Source organism: Akebia trifoliata, chromosome 12, assembly GCF_017979445.1.
Source record: "Akebia trifoliata isolate Shusen 1 chromosome 12, ASM1797944v1, whole genome shotgun sequence".
NCBI lineage: Eukaryota > Viridiplantae > Streptophyta > Magnoliopsida > Ranunculales > Lardizabalaceae > Akebia > Akebia trifoliata.
In genome coordinates this window covers 3,760,471-3,781,979 of record NC_141386.1, presented here as the reverse complement: position 1 = coordinate 3,781,979, position 21,509 = coordinate 3,760,471, and the positions used below count along the sequence as shown (strand labels likewise).

At 34.9% G+C, this 21,509-nt stretch overlaps 2 protein-coding genes across 2 annotated transcripts; both read right to left on the bottom strand.

The window, feature by feature from the left end:
* Positions 1–1,187: 1,187 nt before the first annotated feature.
* On the bottom strand, positions 1,188–21,249 carry LOC147388669 (disease resistance protein RGA2-like). The gene is made up of 2 exons (XM_086418370.1): positions 18,465–21,249; positions 1,188–1,901 (listed from the first exon to the last, which is right to left on the bottom strand). Exons 1-2 carry the CDS (start codon positions 21,247–21,249, stop codon positions 1,237–1,239), a joined length of 3,450 nt encoding a protein of 1,149 aa, XP_086274496.1. The 3' UTR covers positions 1,188–1,236.
* On the bottom strand, positions 1,912–4,481 carry LOC147388670 (disease resistance protein RGA2-like; the record flags this gene model as incomplete). The annotated part of the gene is made up of 1 exon (XM_086418208.1): positions 1,912–4,481. A coding segment is annotated over exon 1 (2,553 nt), but the record flags the coding sequence as incomplete, so codon positions are not given.
* Positions 21,250–21,509: the final 260 nt, after the last annotated feature.

Here is a 21,509-nt window from a genome sequence, read left to right as displayed (position 1 = left end):
ATTAATAATACAAACTATATATCAAATATCATAGATGAGTCTTGAACACGATGATAACCATGAAACTCGTGACAACAACTGCTACTTCTTCTTTAGGAACATCTTCCACAAAATTTAGATCCTTTTAATTTGCTCTTTGTCCTGGACAAAACAAATATTTTTTATAACTGTTAATGACATATTATAAAAACTATACAAAAACATTTTAAGGGTTTAAACTACTAAACGTAGTGAAGTCATCACTTTAACTTTTAGCCAGTGTCCCTTATCAAAAGAACGACATCAAGAAAGTCTAATGGTTCTGGTATGAAATACTCAACAGATCATAGGTCACCTACTAATTCCATAGGTTGTATTTCATTGTATGAAATTCGTTTTCAAGAGAATAAGAATTCCTTGAAAAAATTATCATGGGAAAATGAATTCCATTGTTTGATTGAAACCTTGGAAAATGTCAAAAAGAGAGTTGATTTTAGCATAGTTATAAAATCATCGAGTTAACTTCAAACTTGATTGAGTCAACTCGACTTGATCGGATTTTGAGGTGGCATGGCCCCAAAATTCGAAGAAACCAACTTGGAGAGTGTACTCAACTTGATAAAACTTGAAAATGCACCTAGTTAAATCAAAATCTCGATTGAGTTATTTGATTATACAAAATATTTTTGTGGAGAAATAAAATTAAATCTTTTATTTAGTTGAAATAGAAACTATTTTTTTAAAATACTTTTATAAGTCAAAATTTATATTATTTTAAATTGTTAGGCTTGACTCCACCGCATGGCCATCCAAGTCAAAAATTTTGGTCTATCAATGGATAGTAAATTATCCAAATACATATTCAAATAATCAAATATTATTCGAAGTTTTTGGATATGGATTCGGGTTCGAATTCGGATATTGAAATATCCTCTCGATAACATTCATTTCAATCCCAAATAGATATAATAATTATTATATAATATAATATACTCATATTATATCTATCAAATCCGAATCAGATAAGTATCTTATCAAATTTGAATATTGATTTAGAATAACTGTCCCATCATCTGAACTGTTGGGCATGTGATGTGATGTTATGATGAGAGCCAACCTCAAATCACATCGAATTAGGTGTGGAGTAGTTTCTTTTTCTTAATTCAAAATTCAAATGTAAAATCTTAGTTAATTAAAAACGAACTTTACCTCTCTCTCAGATCTCGGTGGAGTCATGATGCATGCGTGTCTCTAATATTAAAGTCCCTCATTACTCTTCTCTCTTACGTCCCTGTAGTTGATCTTGATGTTGGGGATGTGTGATATGATGCTCCAGTCCTCTCCTACCTCCTTTTGGCAACGTGCTTCCATAACAGAGGACCCAGTAATTGACAAGCTTTGAAGCGAGGTGAGCTGTTTCAGCTCCTTAGACATGCACATCAAGGAATCAGAGGCATGGATTGACAAGCTTTGGAGCGATGTAAGATGAGCCAAACCTTCAGGGAGTGAGGAATGTCGTGAGAAATGGAAAAACAGAGACTTGAGATTGTTGTTGTTGTTGTTAACTTGGTTAGTGGGCAATGACCTTGAAAGAACACCTACATCCCCACTTAAACTCAACTCTTCAAGTAGTGGAGGAAGGCATGGTGTCCAACTCAATTTTGGGCAACAACCAATGCTCAGTGTCCTCAGTGAAGCAGGGAATATGTAGTGAGGCAGCTCCTTTAACTTGGGGCAATGCCAAATTGATAATGTGTGGAGAAGTGGCATGATTTTATCTTTTCCTCCTCCACTTCCAGCAGCATGTTCTTCTTCTTCTTCTTCCCTTGTCAACATCTCCCACTCCTCCAACTCATCCATATCGTAAAATTCAAGTTCCTTCAACTGTGGGAATGCTACCACAACTCTTGATTCTCCACCACCTCTTTTTGTACCATCATCATCGACATCCACATTAATTCCTAAAAATTCAACACCTACACGTTTCACCGAATTCATTTTGTATATAAGGAGTCTTTGAAGAAATTGAAACTTCCCAAAAGCAGGAAATTGCACACATTTCTTGCAATCATTTAATTTAATAACAAGAAGATTGGACAATATCGAATCCACCATCCACCTAGGAAACTTAGAACCAAAGTAACCTTTTATTCGCAATTCCACCAAGTTTCGATGTGGTCGGAGGCCTTCCAGCAAACCCTCAATCCTCTCTATCTCGCTTTCTCCCACATTTTCCAAATCACAAACCTTGAATCTCAAACCTAGACCATGGAGATGTTGCTTATTCTTCAATTGTGCTTCATTAGCCTCATTTACATCCGCCACTCTTTCCAACCCAGATATTTCTAGATCGCCTTGGAGGTGGTTGAGATCTTTTAATTCTCCAATTTTGCATCCACCTCCCCTAGCATCATCGCCAACAATGAACTTAGACAATGTTCGAAGGGAGCTTAATCTACCAATTCCTTGAGGTAGGTAGCTTAGTTCATCAGTTCCACCAATTTCAAGATGCCTCAGGTTAATCATTTTCTCAATCCCTTGAGGTAGTTTACATAGACTCCTACAACGGTTAAGTTTCAATGTCTGCAAATTATACAATCTGCACATTGTTTCAGGCAATTCCTTCAAGCTTGTACTAGACAAGTCAAAGTATCTTAGATGTATCAACTTCTCAACCTCATTTGGCAGTTCTTCTAGATCCCAATTGTACAAAGATAGTTCTCTAAGACATGTCACTTGACAAAACAAATCAGAAAGAGTTGGAGAAGATTCTGATTCCCATGCATCTCCATCGATGATGATAGTCCGTAGATTCTTTGCCTCGTAAATGGAAGGAAGGATGAAACTTAAATCTGTAAACTGTGCAACGTTTAAATAGCGAACCTTCTTGCTATTGTTGTTGAATTCTGTATTGTTACCATCAGCGATGAAGCATTCAGTCTTCGTAAGAAATTGGGCAAAATCATGAATAAGATCATGCATCTTGCAGTAAATTATGTTTCCATCATCATCTCGTTCCATGTTTTGGAAAAACGAGCGCATCAGTAGCTCATTGAAATATTCAGCACCCACTGCTTCCAATTCTCTTCTTCCCGTGGAGTTTAGAAGACCTTGCGACATCCACAACTTGATTAACTCATCCTTTCTGATCCTATGATCTTTTGGAAAGATAGCGCAATATGTGAAGCAACGTTTCACATTTGAGGGCAATGCATAATAACTCAACAGTAGAGCAGGCAAAACACCTTTTTCAACCTCTTGTAATTCCCAGGCATCACTTTCCAAGACTTGTTCCCACTCTCGTCTGGTTCTTTTGAAGAGCATGAGACTTCCTAAAGTCTTCACGAAAAGAGGCACACCCTTGCACTTTTTTGTGATTTTGTTTCCCATATCTACCAATTTCTCACATTCTTCTTTGCTCCTTCCTTGAAGAGCTATACGTTTAAACAATAACCAACATTCCTCCTCGGACAATTGGCCCAGATCATGAGTGTAGGCCGAACCCATCATTAATGCTACTTTCTCACTGCGCGTAGTAACGACAATTCTGCTCCCTTGTGCACCACCTTTGAGAGCAAGCTTCAACGGACTCCAGTCAGTGTGATTCTCAGTCCACACGTCATCCAGCACGAGTAGAAACCGCTTTCCTGTGACAGATGCATATAATTTTTTATGCAAAGCTTCCCATTGAATGGAATTAGGGATGCCCTCACCAGCAGCTTCAATGATCGATTCGGCAAGCCTTGTTAAATCGAAAGGGTCAGATACACAAACCCACATTGTCTTCTCGAAATGGTTATTCACCTCATGATCATTGAAGACCATTTGGGCAAGAGTAGTCTTGCCAATTCCCCCAATTCCACATATAGAGATGACAGCTGGGACATTACTTGTTTCTTGCCGACTACTCTCGCTCAACAATTTGCTTAGTATAATATCTTTGTCGTGGTCACGACCACATACATCTAAGACATCAATCATAGAGCTAGTCATTCGAAATGTTGGTGGTTCCGCAGTAGTAGTCCTCATCCCACTATCAATAAGCTGGAACTGGTCTTTCTCCTTTGCAATCACATCTAGTTTGCCCTTTATTTCTTTTATCTTATGGCCGATGCCATGACGTAAGGAAACTTGACTGAAGCAATTCCAATTGCTATTGCAAAGAGAGAACAAATAGGAGCATACCTTCTCAAATACGCCAACTCCCTCGATTTCCGATCTGAGAATTTCAGTGCTCCATTCGTCCAACACATCTTCCATGTCGTAGGCCACGTCTTTGAGTTTTTCTAACCAAAGCTTCACTGTTTCCTCTTTTACTTGTTTCTCCTCTGCATCTATCAGTACGGCTTGAATAGATTTGAGTGTACAAGTAAAGTTTTCAACTTCTTGAGGAGTACCCAACACCAGTCTCACCTCTTTCTTCGCTTCTTCAAGGATGATAGATCCCAATTCCTTCAAAACAGCGGAAACGAGAGCATCCGCCATGTTTGGAAATGAGAGAGACAAGGGGGTTGTAGTAAATGGATCAAGATGATGAGTTTCCCAATCGTGTCCTGTTCTTGTGATGCTTTTTTTTTTTTTTTTTTAATGTTGTTGACTTTGCTTTATTGAACCTGTCTAGCCTTACTAAGTTAGTAAGGATTTCACCCCTTACTAGAGGTCGTTGAGCTCACCTGTCCCTGTTTTGTAAGCTATGTACTAAGCTGAGGAACCAATGACATGACGCCATATATATTAAATGAGAAAAAGTGGTCGGTCACTCAGAGAAAATTTCGAGAGAAAATTTAGGAATACCTTACGTGCTTTATTTTTAAGTAACTTGTGACGTCAAAAAAAACATGATCCAATCCTCAGGGTTAGTAGAGAATAAATTTCTATTAAGTTTGAAAATAAAATTAATTTTTAAATTTTAATTTTAAATTTTTGAGCTAAGTGAAAGTTTTGCTTTCTATTTTCAAAACCTTAGATCAAGCCCAAAGAAAAAAAAAAGATTATTTTTTCATTTTATTTTTCTTTTGCATTTGAGTTTGAGCAAAACGACCCAACTTAGTAAGATTTAAAATATGTAATAAAGTTAATAAGGAAAAAAAAAGTTCTCGGCTTTATTTTGTTTTACTTTTTTCTTGATTGAATAATACTAAATTGACTAAAAAAAGACACTCAACTGACGTTGATCTTGCATAAAATCATATATAGATTTTTGAGAGATTTATACGACGAACGTATCTGTTGCAATTTTATTAGGAAAAATTACTTGAAGGACTTGGCAAAAGAATTTTTTCTAATTAATCCCTAAGTTGTAAGGCTTCTCTTAATAGTCCATTTTAGGATTCGCTTGTTGTACCATCAACGCCGGCAAATATTATTTGGATGCCTTCAGAAAAGGAAATGAAAGAGTCGATGAACTACGTAACTTTAGAAATATGATGTAAAGAGTAGGAATTATATGATGCACCATCTTTAGAAATCCATGTAAAAGTGATCGAATGATCCATTAATCAGTTTAATTTTTCTTTAGAAATATATATCAATATTTAAACCATTTAACCTAAGTTGAAGATGTGAGTGAAAAGGTGAAAAAAAATTATCCAAATGGTTGAAGATGACTAGTTTCAAGAAGAAAAAATAAGGATATTTTGTTGAAGGTTGAAGGCTTTTCATAACTAAATGTGAAAAATCTAATATGAAAAGTCAGGCGTAAAAAATGTGTTAACAATTAACACAAGTCCTCCAAAAGAAAAACTATTTTTCTAGTTTTAACCTATGTCATTAGGGCTGAGAAATATATCGTTCAAGTCCCTAATTATTGTGTATCTGAAAAAATTTCCATGGTGATTGCTTGCGTAATTGAATGTATAAATTATTTTGTTTTTCAAACTTAATTATTGCCAGTTGATCCGGTAGTTGTTCTTGTGCTTCATATTTATATTTAAGTCAAATTCAGTTATGAATTGATCAATAATACTCTTACTGCCCCAAAGTAGGCAATGGAAATATTGGCGTTAGGGCCGTTCATGGGTGGGTTCAAGCCTGGCTTGACTATGCACTAACCCAGTCTTAAAGTGATGAACTGTAATTTAAACCAGTCCTAGAATCCTATCAAGCTTAAGCCATCTACGGCACCCTAATAAAAACTTAGTGGGTTCAAGTTGGATTCAAGTCTTATAAAAATATTAAATTCATGCATATTTTGAAGTCATTTGGAGTCATCTAATATTACTTTTCATCAAACTATGGGTCTAATCTCTATCTTAATTGAAAGGATTTGTCTACATCATCATTAATGGTTGCATTGACAATTATCTTCGTTCTAAAATCAGTATTGATAGTTACGTTTCAAGCGATAATGAAAATAATAGTAATGACAATTACATTTATAGTTACATTTGTTTTGAAGGCGTAAGTAGTAAAAAAGAAGTAGTATTAGTTCCACTAACACAAACAAAAGTTTTTCAAAATAAAAAATTTTCTACCATAATTTTTTTTTGATAACTGGGTATCCCTGTAGACGGCGAACCAAGCCCGAATTTGGGCATTATCCAATCCATAGACCATGGTCTTGTCCAAGAATTAGTCCTGGGGCACGTGTAACGCTCGCACATCACACGGACTAGGTAAGTGAAGGTGCAACCTCACGGGTGACCCCTGAGGAATTAATGCTCATACTAGGCATCAAACTCACGACCTATAGGCATTAACCGCTTATCAATCTGAAATTGCCATTGAGCCAACCCCTCAGGTTATTTTCCTACCATAATTAGTTTTAAGAAATTATGTAAATGACCTTATTTGAATCATGTCTATTGCATTGAAAAGTAATAATATTCCTTTCTCAAATAGGACTTGGATCAAACTGTTGGTTCTGATCATCTGGGTTCAATCCATGGAGAATGTACCACACTGTCGCCTATCCTGTAGCATCGATAGCAGTCCAACTCCTTGGTTCATAGGATCCAGATGGACTATTTTATGATCAATTGGATCAAATTCAAGGCCCTAGGTCAAGTATTCAATTTTTTTTTTCTAATGGAATAAATATTACACCCCTAAATTTCTTTATTTATTGCCACTTGCTCGGTTGATTGCTCACCTGCTTCAATTATAATTCTATAATCTATGTTTAGTCGGTGGAACCTAATTCTTCAATAAGATTCTTATTGTTTTCAAGTTGACTAGCTTATCATCGAGATTCTAATTTCAAATTTTGAGAATTATCTAACAGTCAGGATTATAAGATGATACTTATATTAATATCCTCCTATCTGGACTTTGTACTTATTATGTTAGTTTAGTAAACACCAACAGTCTCTGTATTAGGTGGAGGCACATTTGAATAATTAAGTTGAAAGATACTATTCCCACTTGGTTTGGATTTTTGGGTGATTTGGCTCAAAACTTATTCTAACTAACTCATAGAACCAACTTGGTAAAGTAGCGTCAACTCAATAACTCAATTCAGTCAACTCGAAAATTAACCGATTTGGTTCAGAAAAATTAACTAGAATTCAGGGTATTATATTTAACATTTTCTTGGAGAACAAAATAATAAATATTTTATTATTATAAAATACGTGTTAATAATATAAAATATTTATAAATATTTTATTTAACTTATCTGAGTCAACTCACAAGCCATCAAATTGATTTGACTCCATGAACATTTGAGTCGAGTCAATTGAAAAGTCAAACTTTCACAATGTGAAAAAAACCCAAGTTTGAAGGCCTTGGGCTGTCAAATTTCTTAAAATTCGACGGACCAAGAGGTTAAATTTTTCATTGTCAAAATTTTTTTTTTTGACGCCTCGAAACTGTCAAATTAATGAAGGATAGGAGAAATTCGACAGCTTTAAGCCATCAAATCTGGGAACATCAAGAATTTCGAAGGTCTTAGACCGTCAAAATTTAGTTTTTAAAATTCGTGAGCCTTGACTCGTCAATTTTTTCTGTCGAATTTTCCAATTTTCATGTAGTATTTGTTGCTTTGTTGGAAGTTAGATGATATGAAGCTAAACACCCATCGTATAGGTCTCTCATCAGTTTGACCAATTTGAATCTCGGTCGGAACCCTGTCCCATTAGCTGGGCAAAATTTTGGTTCCATTATTAGTTCGATTTTTAAAACATTGTGTGGATCTATGTTATCTGTGTAGAGTGGATTTTTCATTGAAAATCAAATCTCTACTTGGATTTGCAGTCGTCAACAAACACTAGTGATAAGGGTTGTGCCTCACAATGCTAGATCTGCTAATGAGCCAGCAGCTCGGAATTTTCAGTCTATACAAGAAGAAAGGCAACAGTGTGATCCGTAGTAGGTCATGGTTTGGCGGGTATTCGTTCTGCAAACTTGAATCCCCCTTACCATCACTGCACCGTAATGAATAGTGGACTTGTTCAAATGTGTTTTATATCGGAACGAACCATACTTCAGTTTGAAAGATTTGTGATTTAGTTAAAGTGTGTTTGATCCATCGAGAACTTGAAAATAACTTTATTTTGTATATTCTTCATAGGGGATACAATGGCCGCCCATCCGAGTAGTCGTGAGATAGTCCTGTGAGGACACAGGACTGAGTGGTAGTTATGGCTTAAACTCTGAAGATGCGAAAATATGCCAAAATTTAATCTTTTTTTTTCCTAGGAAAATGTAATCATATTTGTTATAAGCATTCCATCAGTTTGAATATATATAATTTTTAATAAATGTTTATTTTGATTAATCAAGAAAATAATAAGCAACTTCCAAATCTAAAAAGGAAAAAACATAAATAAACAACATTCCTAATTTTGAGTCTATAAAGCAAATAACAACTACTAGGTATTTTTAGGAAACTAAAATAAAGCAAACTCAAAATATAAATCCTGTTCAAAATAGGTTTATTTGGTTGCAGTTTCAATCTGGATCCAGGTTGGTTCGAATCAACCGACTGGATTGGTTTGGTTCAAACCATTTATGAGCTGTTCTTGATTCTTCTTGTCTTTTTTTTTTTTTTTTTTTTTATCTCTAGAAAAGTGATGGCTAGATGTTTTACATCAGCACCCCCACCTCTAAAAAAAAAAAGGGTCCTTTAGCTCAACATTGTTGTCACAATGATAAGGAAAGATATACATAAAATTGAACATTTTTTTCATGGACAAGTTGCTTGGAAGATCAACAATATAGGCATTGTTATTGATTTTGTGGATAACTCTTAAGTAGTTGAATTTTATAGATAAAATTGGTTATTTTGTGCGAGTTAGCCATTTAATGGACAATTTGGGTATTATTATCTCCTTTTTTGAACCATCACACTTGTTTTTATCTTTAACTAATCTCTTCAACATCGATATTTTCTAAAATTCTGTCCTTAAATTGAATGGGGATGCCCCTATCTTTAGTGGACTACCTCCTTGATTCCTTTTCTTTTCTATAAAATTTCATTCTTTCCTATATAATGGATTGCTTCTTGACCTCAACAAATCATAGGTCACCTAATTCCAAGATTTAAGATTTTCTTTGATTGCTGTGAGTTTTTTCCTAAATCCCGCACTTAGACGAGAATCTAATTGTATTGAAATCACCACCCACACTCCACAACTGATTATGGCAAAGCAATCCACGCCATAGAGTTGAAGTTGAAGCCCCATAATTCAAATACAATGTTACTCAACTTAGTTTCTTTCAAAACCACCATGTGAGACCCAATCGTTTCCTTCATAACCATCCGTTTTGAGCGATTACCCAATCCCAAACATTTCACATAGGCTTGGAACAAATCATAATTAATCCCACCCAAATCTTTCCCTCGAATCGACCTAATTTGTACATTTAATCGTTCATTCAATATGACCAAACGTTCAAAATCATGCTCTACATATTTTATCTTCTTAATATTGAGTTCCAACTAAAGCAAATTTTCAATGACATGTTTTAAAATCCCTAATACAAAATATTGGAAAAAATCACAAGCTAAATCTATTGAATTTCTCTTAATTGATTTATAGTCGATTACCACTAATAAAAATACAAGACACAAACATAACAAATCAAATCACGCAAGGTTTTTCAAATTAATAATACAAACTATATATCAAATATCATAGACGAATCTTGAACATGATGAAAGCCATGAAACTCGCAACAACAACTTCTACTTCTTCTTAGCCAATGTCCCTTATCAAAAGAACGACATCAAGAAAGTTGAATACTTCTAGTATGAAATTCTCAACAGGTCATAAGTCACCTACTAATTCCATAGGTTCTATTCATTGTATGAAATTCGTTTTCAAGAGAATAAGAATTCCTTGAAAAAATGATCATGGGAAAATGAATTTCATTGTTTGATTGAAACCTTGAAAAATGTCAAAAAGAGAGTTGATTTTAGCATAGTTATAAAATCGTCAAGTTAGTTTCAAACTTGGTTGAGTCAACTCGACTTAATCGGATTTTGAGGGGACATGGCCCCAAAATTCGAAGAAACCAACTTGGAGAGTGTACTCAACTTGGTAAAACTTGAAAATGCACCTAGTCAAATCAAAAACTCGATCGAGTTATTTGATTATACATAATATTTTTGTGGAGAAATAAAATTAAATCTTTTATTTAGTTTAAAATAGAAACTATTTTTTTTAAGTACTTTTACAAGTCAAAATTTATATTATTTTAAGTTGTTAGGCTTGACTCCACTGGATGGCCATCCAAGTCGAACTTTTTGGTCTATCAATGGATAGTCAATTATCCAAATACATATTCAAATAATCAAATATTATTCGAAGTTTTTTGGATATGGATTCGGATTCGGATATTGAAATATCCTCTCGATAACATTCATTTCAAACCCAAATAGATATAATAGTTATTATATAATATGATATACTTATATTATATATATCAAATCCGAATCGAATAAGTATCTTATCAAATTTGAATATTGATTTAGAATAACCTTCCCATCATCTGAACCGTTGGCATGTGATGTGATGATGAGAGCCAACCTCAAATCACAACCAATTAGGTGTGGAGTGGTTTCTTTTCTTAATTCAAAAATCAAAATTCAAATTCAAATATAAAATCAATCTTAATTAAAAACGAACTTTACCTCTCTCTCAGATCTCAGTGGAGTCGTGATGCATGCGTGTCTCTAATATTAAAGTCCATTCTCTTCTTAAGTCCCTAAAGTTGATGATGATGTTGGGGACGAGTGATATGATGCTCATGTCCTCTCCTACCTCCTTTTGGCAACGTGCTCCCAAATCAGAGCACCGATGAATATCCAAGTATTGAAGCGAGGTGAGTTGTTTCAGCTCCTCAGATATGCACATCAAGGAATCAGAATACAAGATTGACAACCTTTGGAGTGATGTAAGATGAGCCAAACCTTCAGGGAGTGACGAATGTGGTGATCTCCAAATAAACAGAGACTTGAGATTGTTGTTGCTGTTGTTAACTTGGTTGGTGGGCAACGACCTTGAAAGAACACCTACATCCCCATTTAACTCCAACACTTCAAGGACATTGTACATTACATGCACACAAGTGCAGCATGCTCCAGAGTAGTCCGTGTAGCCATTTTGCAGGTACTATTGATTCCAATATAAATTTTTGCTTGTTATTTTTGCAGACTAGTTTCAAACTTTTGTTTGCACTATGATATTATATTAAAATTTGGCGAAGTTTTGAACTAATAATCATTTTTTAGTAGAAAATTGAGTCCAACTTGAATTTAAACATGAGAAACATAAAAGTGAAATCTTGCTTATTGACTTTATTTTAACACTTCTTGTGTGTATTAGTGTTGGATTTTTATTTCTGTACAAGTTTTAAAATGAATTTTCTTTGGTAAAATCTAATGAGATGGCATACCATAATTTATTTAAAGATGCATGTGTTTCTGTATTTTGAAAGAAGTAAAAAACCAATAAAAGACAAAAACCTAATAGATTTGTACAAGCATTTACTTTTTATGTTTGAGCTGCATGATTTCTCATTTATGCTTTCTGCGGCAATTGGTTTTCTATATTGCATATATCATGTCAACTTATCATAAACTTGACAATAGGACATACACACACACATACGCACACAAGCCAAAAAAAGAGTGCATTTTGTCAAGGATAACATATGTAACCTTTGTTTAGTTTAAGTCGAGTCTCTAATCATTTTGTATTGTACTTTTACAAGATTGATATCTTAACTTGGTTGAATTGTTTTTTTAAATTGATTTATATATCTCATCGCCCACCTATCTTCGACGATCTTAACCTTTGTTTAATTTAAATGGTTGTTATTTTTTTCACTGAAAAATTTATCGTAAATCTTTCCATTTCATTTGTTTTTCCTAATTCTTATACTATTCTTGAAAGACAGATTAAGTACGAATTATACTGCATAGTTACATTGTTTTAACATTCTAAATCACAATTGTTGTCCAAATAAATTATTGAAACATTTCTCCTTCGATTAGGCTGCAAAATACGTAGAATTCGATAGCACTTTCAATGAAGAGCAAAAGAAGTTGGGGAAGTTTTTGGGCAATTACCAATATCCAATTTCCTTAGTGAAGCAGGGAATATGTAGTGAGGCAGCTCCTTTAACTTGGGGCAATCACAAATTGATAATGTGTGGAGAAGTGGCATGATGATGATGATGATTATATCTCTTCCTCCTCCACTTCCAGCAGCATGTTCTTCTTCTTCTTCCCTTGTCAACATCTCCCACTCCTCTAACTCTTTCATTCCATCCAAAGTAAGTTCCTTCAATTGTGGGAATGCAGCCACAACTCTTGATTCTCCACCACCACTTTTTGTACCATCATCATCAACATCCACATGAATTCCTAAAAACTCAAGACCTATACGTTTCACCGAATCCCATCCTGATATTTGGAGGCTTTCAAGGACCGGTAAATTTCCAAGAGCTGGCGAAACCTATAACTTTGGAAATGTACTAAGGCTTAACTTTCTGAGAGATGGCATAATCACTCTATCTTCTAACCTCAAATCCCACTCCTCCAAGTTAACCATACCATCAATATAAAGTTCTTCCAATCTTGGCAGAATAATCGGAAGACCATCACTACCTGCAATTCGGCCAAACACCTGGCTCATGAATTTAACCTCATCCATGTTCGCTATGCTGAATTGCTGAAGAAATTGAAACTTCCCAAAAGCAGGAAATTGCAATAAGATTCTTATTGTTTTCAAGTTGACTAGCTTATCATCGAGATTCTAATTTCAAATTTTGAGAATTATCTAATATTCAGAATTATAAGATGATATTTATATTAATATCCTCCTAGCTGGTCTTAGTGCTTATCATGTTAGTTTAGTAAACATCAATAGTCTCTTTTATTAGGTGGAAGCACATTTGAATAATTAAGTTGAAAGATACCATCCCTACTTGGCTTGGATTTTTGGGTGCTTTGGCTCAAAACTTATTCTAACTAACTCATAGAACCAACTTGGTAAAGTAGCGTCAACTCAATAACTCAATTGAGTCAACTCGAAAATTAACCGATTTGGTTCAGAAAAATTAACTAGAATTCAGGGTATTATATTTAACATTTTCCAGGAGAACAAAATAATAAATATTTTTTTATCATAAAATACGTATTAATAATATATATAACATTTTTATAAATATTTTATTAACTTATCTTAGTCAATTTGCAAGCCATCAAATTGATTTGACTCCGGTAACATTTGAGTCGAGTCAATTGAAAAGTCAAACATTCACAATGTGAAAAAAGCCCAAATTTGATGGCTTTAATTGGGCTGTCAAATTTCATAAAATTCGATGGACCAAGAGGTCTAATTTTTCATTGTCAAATTTTTTTTTGACGCCACGAAACTGTCAAATTAATGAAGGGTGGGAGAAATTCGACAGCTCTAAGAATTTTGACGGTCTTAAACTGTCAAAATTCAGTTTCTAAAATTCGTGAGCCTTGACCCATCAATTTTTTCTGTCTAATTTTCCAGTTTTCATGTAGTGTTTGTTGCTTCGTTGGAAGTTAAATGATATGAAGCTAAACACCCATCATATAGGTCTCTCATCAGTTTGACCAATTTGAATCTCGGTCGGACCCCTGTCCCATTAGTTGAGCAAAGTTTTGGTTCCATTATCAGTCTGATTTTTAAAACATTGTGTGGATCTATGTTATCTGTGTAAACAAGGACTTTTCATTGAAAACCCAATCTCTACTTGGATTTGGAGTCATCAACAGACACTAGTGATAAGGGTCGTGCCTCACAATGCTAGATTGCTACCGAGTGAGCGGCTCAAATTTTTCGGTCTATACAAGAAGAAAGGCACAGTGTGATCCATAGTAGGTCATGGTTTGGCAGTTATTCGTTTCGTAAACTTGAATCCCCTTGACCATCACTGCACCATAATGAATAGTGGACTTGTCCAAACATGTTTTATATTGGAACGTATCCTCAATAATTTGGTGTTTGATATTTTGTGTGTTGTTGACCTTTTCAATCTAATTCATGTTATTTATACTCATATATACTTAAGAAATATTGAGAAATAAAACCATGTTTTAGTGGGTTTTATGTGCATAACCCTTCTGAGAGATATCTAAGCTTTACAGAGTAAATCAGTTATTTACATGAAATTGGTATTTCGTGATAATTATCATCTTATTGTATTATGTGCTTTAGAAAAATCATATCTTGTACTGCTCAATTTGATTTTGCTTTGAATTTACACAATCTTCTATGGTCCTGCTTGGTACCATGCAAAAGCTTTGCACCACAAATGATTTGAAGCATTTTTTGAGCTGCAAACTATTTGCTGAAATTTGTGAAGGGTTTAATAGATTCATGCAAATCTATACATCCCCATCACAGGACCGTAGATCATTTGCCTCAGGATGCATAAGGAAAAAAATTTGTGATTATGCATATCCCGATGCAAAAGATCTATGATTCTGTGATGGGACATATGTCAGAGTGGGGAGTTGGAAAATCATTACATATCTTATAATCTTTTATACATGTTTTTTGAACAATATTGGGACAGACAGGCACACATCCATACTGAACGAAGTAACAAACCATACTTCAGTTTGAAAGATTTGTGATTTAGTTAAAGTGTGTTTGATCCATCAACAGCTTGAAATATTTATACAATGGCCGCCCACCTGAGTAGTCGTGAGATAGTCCTGTGAGGACTGAGGAGTAGTTATGGCCTAACCTCTGAAGATGTGAAAATATTCCTAAATTTAATCTTTTTATTTATTTTTTTATTTTTATTTTCCAGGTAAAACGTAATCATATTTGTTATAAGCATTCCATCAGTTTGAATAAATACTATATAATAAATATTTATTTTGATTAATCAAGAAAATAATAGGCAACTTCCAAATCTAAAAAGGAAAAAAAATAAATAAATAAACTACATTCCTAATTGAATCTATAAAGCAAATAACAACTACTAAATATTTTTAGGAAACTAAAATAAAGCAAACTCAAAATATAAATGCTGTTCAAAACAGGTTTATTTGGTTGCAGTTTCAATCTGGATCCAGGTTGGCTCGAATCAACTGACTGGATTGGCTTGGTTCGAACCATTTAGATATCCATAAAATTGAACATTTTTTTTTATGGATAAGGTGCTTGGAAGATCAACAATATAGGCATTGTTATTGATTTTGTGGATAACTTTTAAAGGACCAATCTTCATCTTCAGTTTAAGTCGACAAATTTTATAGATAAATTGGTTATTTTGTGCAAGTTAGCCATTTAATGGAAAATTTCGTTATTATCATCTCCTTCTTTGAACCATCTCTCTTATTCTTGTCTTTAACTAATCTCATCGAACATCGACATTTTCCAAAATTGCATCCTTAAATTGACTTGGGATGCCCCTATCTTTAGTGGACTACCTCCCTGATTCCTCTTCTTTCCTATAAAATTTAATGGTTTCATACATAATGGATTGCTTCTTGATCTCAGCAAATCATAGGTCACCTTATTCCAAGATCTAAGATTTTCTTTGATGGCTCTGGTTTTTTTCCTAAATCTCGCACTAAGACGAGAATCTAATTGTATTGAAATCACCACCCACACCCCACGGCTGATCCTGTCAAAGCAATTCATGCCATAGAGTTGAAGTTGAAGCCCCATAATTCAAGCACAATGTTACTCAACTTAGTTTCTTTCAAAACCACCATGCGAGACCCAATCGTTTCCTTCATAACCATCCTTTTTGAGTGATTGCCGAATCCCAAACATTTCAAGAGAAAATATGGTAACATAGGCATGTAACAAACCATAATTAGTCCCACCCAAATCTTGCCCTAGAATCGACCTAATTTGTATATTTAATCGTTCATTCTATATGACCAAATGTTCGAAATCATGCTCTACTAATTTTATCTTCTTAATATTGAGTTCCAACTAAAGCAAATCTTCAATGAGGACATGTTTCAAAAATCCCTAATACAAGATTTCAAAGCCATCCATAGGTAAAAGTTACGAAAATATTGGAAGAAATCACAAGCTAAATCTGTTGAATCTCTCTTGATTTATAGTCCATTATTACTAATAAAAATACAAGACACAAACATAACAAATCAAATCACGCAAGGTTTTTCAAATTAATAAAACGAAATATATATTAAATATCATAGACGAGTCTTGAACACGATGATAGCCATGAAACTCGCGACAACAACTACTTCTTCTTCTTTAGGAGCATCTTCCATAAAATTCAGATCCTTTTAATTTGTTCTTTATCCTGGACAAACAAAACAAATATTTTTTATGACTGTTAATGACATATTATAAAAACTATACAAAAACAATTTAAAGGTTTAATCTACTAAACAAAGAGAAGTCGTCACTTTAACTCTTAGCCAATGTCCCTTATCAAAAGCACACCAAGAAAGTTGAATGCTTCTAATATGAAATTCTCAACAGATCATAGATAGGTCACCTACAAATTCCATAGGTTCTGTTTCATTGTATGAAATTCGTTTTCAAGAGGATAAGAATTCCTTGAAAAAATGATCATGGGAAAATGAATTCCATTGTTTGATTGAAACCTTGGAAAATGTCAAAAAGAGAGTTGATTTTAGCATGGTTATAAAATTGTCCAGTTAACTTCAAACTTGATTGAGTCAACTCGACTTGGTCAGATTTTGAGGTGACATGGCCTCAATATTCGAAGAAACCAACTTGGAAAGTGTACTCAATTGGTAAAACTTGAGAAAGCACCTAGTCAAATAAAAAACTCAATCGAGTTATTTGATTATACAAAATATTTTTCTGGAGAAATGAAATTAAATCTTTTATTTAGTTTAAAATAGAAACTATTTTTTTAAATACTTTTATAAGTCAATTTTTATATTATTGTAAGTTGTTAGGCTTAACTCCACACTAGATGGCCATCCAAGTCGAAATTTTGTTGGTTTTAAAACCTATGGTTTAGTAGGTCTATTAATGGATAGTATCCAAATTCATATTCAAATAATCAAATATTATTTGATGTTTATGAATATGGATTCGAAGTCAGATATTGAGATATTCTATCTCAATAGCATTCAATTTAAACCCAAATAGATATAATAGTTATTATGTAATATAATACACTTATATTATTATATATATCAAATCCGAATCGGATAAGTATCTTATCAAATTTGAATATTGATTTAGAATAACCTTCCCATCATCTGAACCATTGGCATGTGATGTGATGATGAGAGATAACCTCAAATCACAAGCAATTAGGAGTGGAGTTGTTTCTTTTCTTAATTCAAAATTCAAAAGTAAAATCTTACTTAATTAAAAGAAAAACAACCCACGAACATTACCTCTTTCAGATCTCAGTGGAGTCTGAGATATTCTCATCTAAATAAATGTGGATGTTGGGGATGTGTGATATGATGCTCCAGTCCTCTCCTACCTCCTTTTCGCAACGTACTCCCAAAACAGAGCACTGATAAATTTCCAAGTGTTGAAGCGAGGTGAGCTGTTTCAGCTCCTCAGACATGCACATCAAGGAATCAGAATACAAGATTGACAACCTTTGGAGCGATGTAAGATGAGCCAAACCTTCAGGGAGTGACGAATGTGGTGATTCAGAGATAAGCAGAGACTTGAGATTGTTGTTGCTGTTGTTAACTTGGTTGGTGGGCAATGACCTTGAAAGAACACCTACATCCCCATTTAAAGTCAACTCTTCAAGGAGTGGAGGAAGGCATCGTGTCCAACTCAATTTTGGGCAATTATCAATTTTCAACTTCCTTAGTGAAGCAGGGAATATGTAATGAGGCACCTCCTTCAACTTGGAGCAATAACAAAGGTGTAATGTGTGGAGAAGTGGCATGATGATAATTATATCTCTTCCTCCTCCACTTCTAGCAGCATGTTCTTCTTCTTCTTTTTCTTCCCTCGTCAACATCTCCCACTCCTCCCACTCATACATATACGACAATTTAAGTTTCTTCAACTGTGGGAATGCTACCACAACTCTTGATTCTCCACCACCTCTTTTTGTACCATCATCATCAACATCCACATTAATTCCTAAAAACTCAACACCTACACGTTTCACCGAATTCATTATTCTTATATGGAGGCTTTCAAGGACTGGTAAATTTCCAAGAGCTGGCAAAACCTGAAACTTTGGAAAGTCCGAAAGGGATAATTTTCTGAGACATGGCATAATCACTCCATCTTCTACCCTCAAATCCCACTCCTCCAAGTTATCCATACCATCAATATAAAGTTCTTTCAATCTTGGCGGAACAATCGGAAGACCATCACTACCTGAAATTTGGCCAAACACCTGACCCATCAATTTAACCTCATCCATGTTTTTTATTTTGAGTTTTTGAAGAAATTGAAATTTCCCAAAAACAGGAAATTGCACACATTTCGTACAATCAACTATTTTAAGAGCGAAGAGTTCGAGCAACATTGAATCATCCATCCAATTAGGGAACTTAGAACCAAGGTAACCTTTTATTCGCAATTCCTCCAAGTTTCGATGTGGTTGGAGGCCTTCCAGCACACCTTCAATCCTTTTTATCTCGCCTTCTGCCATGTTTCCCAACCCATCGCACTCAAATATCAATTTCAAACCATGGAGATGTCGCTTATTCTTCAATTGTGCTTCATTAGCCTCATTTACATCCGCCACTCTTTCCAACCCAAATATTTTTAGATCCCCTTCAAGGTGGTCGAGATCTTTTAATTCTCCAATTTTGCATCCATCTCCTCCCACATCATCAACAATGAACTTGGACAATGTTCGAAGGGAGCTTAATCTACCAATTCCTTGAGGCAAGTAGCTTAGTTCAACAGTTTTATCAATTTCAAGATGCCTCAGATTAATCATTTTCCCAATCCCTTGAGGTAGTTTACATAGCCTCCAACAACTTTCAAGTCCCAATGTCTGCAAATTATACAATCTGCACATTGTTTCAGGCAATTCCTTCAAACTTGTTTCAGACAAGTCTAAGCATCTAAGATGTATCAACTTCTCAACCTCATTTGGCAGTCCTTCTAGATCCCAATTGCACAAAGATAGTGATCTAAGACATGTCACTTGACAAAACAAATCAGAAAGAGCTGGAAAGGATAATGGTGTCCGTGCAAGTCCGTCGATGCGAAGAGTACGCAGATTCTTTGCCTTGTAAATGGAAGTTACATCCATAAACCCAGTAGCGTCTAAATGGCGGACTGTCTTGCTGCATTCTGTGTTTATACCATCCATGATAAAGCATTCAGTCTTCGTAAGAAAATGAGCAAAATCATGTATAAGATCATGCATCTTGTAGTAAATTATATTTTCATCATCATCTGATCCCATGTTTTGGAAAAATGAGCGCATCAGTAGTTCATTGAAATATTCAACGCCCACTGCTTCCAATTCTCTTCTTCCCGTGGAGTTAAGAAGACCTTGTGCCATCCAAAACTTGATTAACCCATCCTTTCCTATCTGATGATCTTTTGGAATGATAGCACAATATGTGAAGCAACGTTTTACATTTGAGGGCAATGCATAATAACTCAACAGTAGAGCAGGCAAAACACCTTTTTCAACCTCTTGTAATTCCCATGCATCACTTTCCAAGACTTGTTCCCACTCTCGTCTGGTTCTTTTGAAGAGCATGAGACTTCCTAAAGTCTTCACGAAAAGAGGCACACCCTTGCACTTTTTTGTGATTTTATTACCGATATCTTCCAATTTCTTACAATCTTCTTTTCTCCTTCCCTGAAAAGCAATACGTTTAAACAATATCCAACATTCCTCCTCGGACAATTGGCCCAGATCATGAGTGTAGGCCGAACCCATCATTAATGTAACTTTCTCACTACGCGTAGTAACGACAATTCTGCTTCCTTGTGCACCACCCTTGAGAGCAAGCTTCAACTGACTCCAATCGGTGTGATTCTCGGTCCACACATCATCCAGCACAAGTAGAAACCGCTTTCCCATGACAGATCTACATAATTCTTGATGTAAATCTTGCCATTCAATGTTGTTAGAGACATTCTGACCACCAGCATCTTTAATAATCGCTTTGGCAAGCCTTGTTAAATCGAAAGGGTCAGATACACACACCCACGTTCTCTTTTCGAAATGCTTATTCACCTTATCATCATTGTAAACCATTTGGGCAAGAGTAGTCTTCCCAATTCCCCCAATTCCACGTATAGAGATGACAACTGGGACATTACTTGTTTCTTGTCGACTACTCTCTCTCAACAATTTGCTTAGTATAATATCTTTGTCGTGGTCACGACCGCATACATCTAATACATCAATCAAAGAGCTAGTCATTCGAAATGTTGGTGGTTCCTCTGTAGTAGTATTAATAGTCCTCATCCCACTATCAATAAGCTGGAACTGGTCTTTCTCCTTTGCGATCACATCTAGTTTTCCCTTTATTTCTTTTATCTTATAGCCGATGTCACGACGCAAAGAAACTTGACTGAAGCAATTGCAATTGCAGAGAGAGAACAAATAGGAGCATACCTTCTCAAATACGCCAACTCCCTCGATTTCCGATCTGAGAATTTCAGTGCTCCATTCGTCCAACACATCTTCCATGTCGTAGGCCACGTCTTTGAGTTTTTCTAACCAAAGCTTCACCGTTTCCTCTTTTACTTGTTTCTCCTCTGCATCTATGAGTACGGCTTGAATAGATTTGAGTGTAGAAGTAAAGTTTTCAACTTCTTGAGGGGTACCCAACACCAGTCTCACCTCTTTCTTCGCCTCTTCAAGGATGACAGATCCCAATTCCTTCAAAACAGAGGAAACGAGCGCATCCGCCATACTTGGAAATGAGAGATAAGTTGAGCCAAATGGGTCAAGATGAAGCAAGCAATGAGGATGAAGGGTGAACATGAACAAAACATGAATGAAAGATTAGAATCTATTATTTGACTTCAGTAATTATTATTTAAATTATTTCTAGTAAAGCTGTCACCATCTTTTTTTTTTTTTTTTTTTTTTTGACCCTTCGAGAGTTGTTATTGGCACTCCAACCTTTACTTATCAAATCTTAATTAAAAATAAAGAATTTTCCCCCAAAC

What these genes read in the sequence shown, in the direction of transcription:
- LOC147388669 (XM_086418370.1), bottom strand. Translation starts at nt 21,249, where the DNA reads ATGGCGGATGCGCTCGTTTCCTCTGTTTTGAAGGAATTGGGATCTGTC. An exon ending in TGTGGATGTTGATGATGATG is followed by an intron (nt 1,902 to 18,464) that starts GTACAAAAAGAG and finishes GTACAAAAAGAG; the next exon opens with GTGGTGGAGAATCAAGAGTT.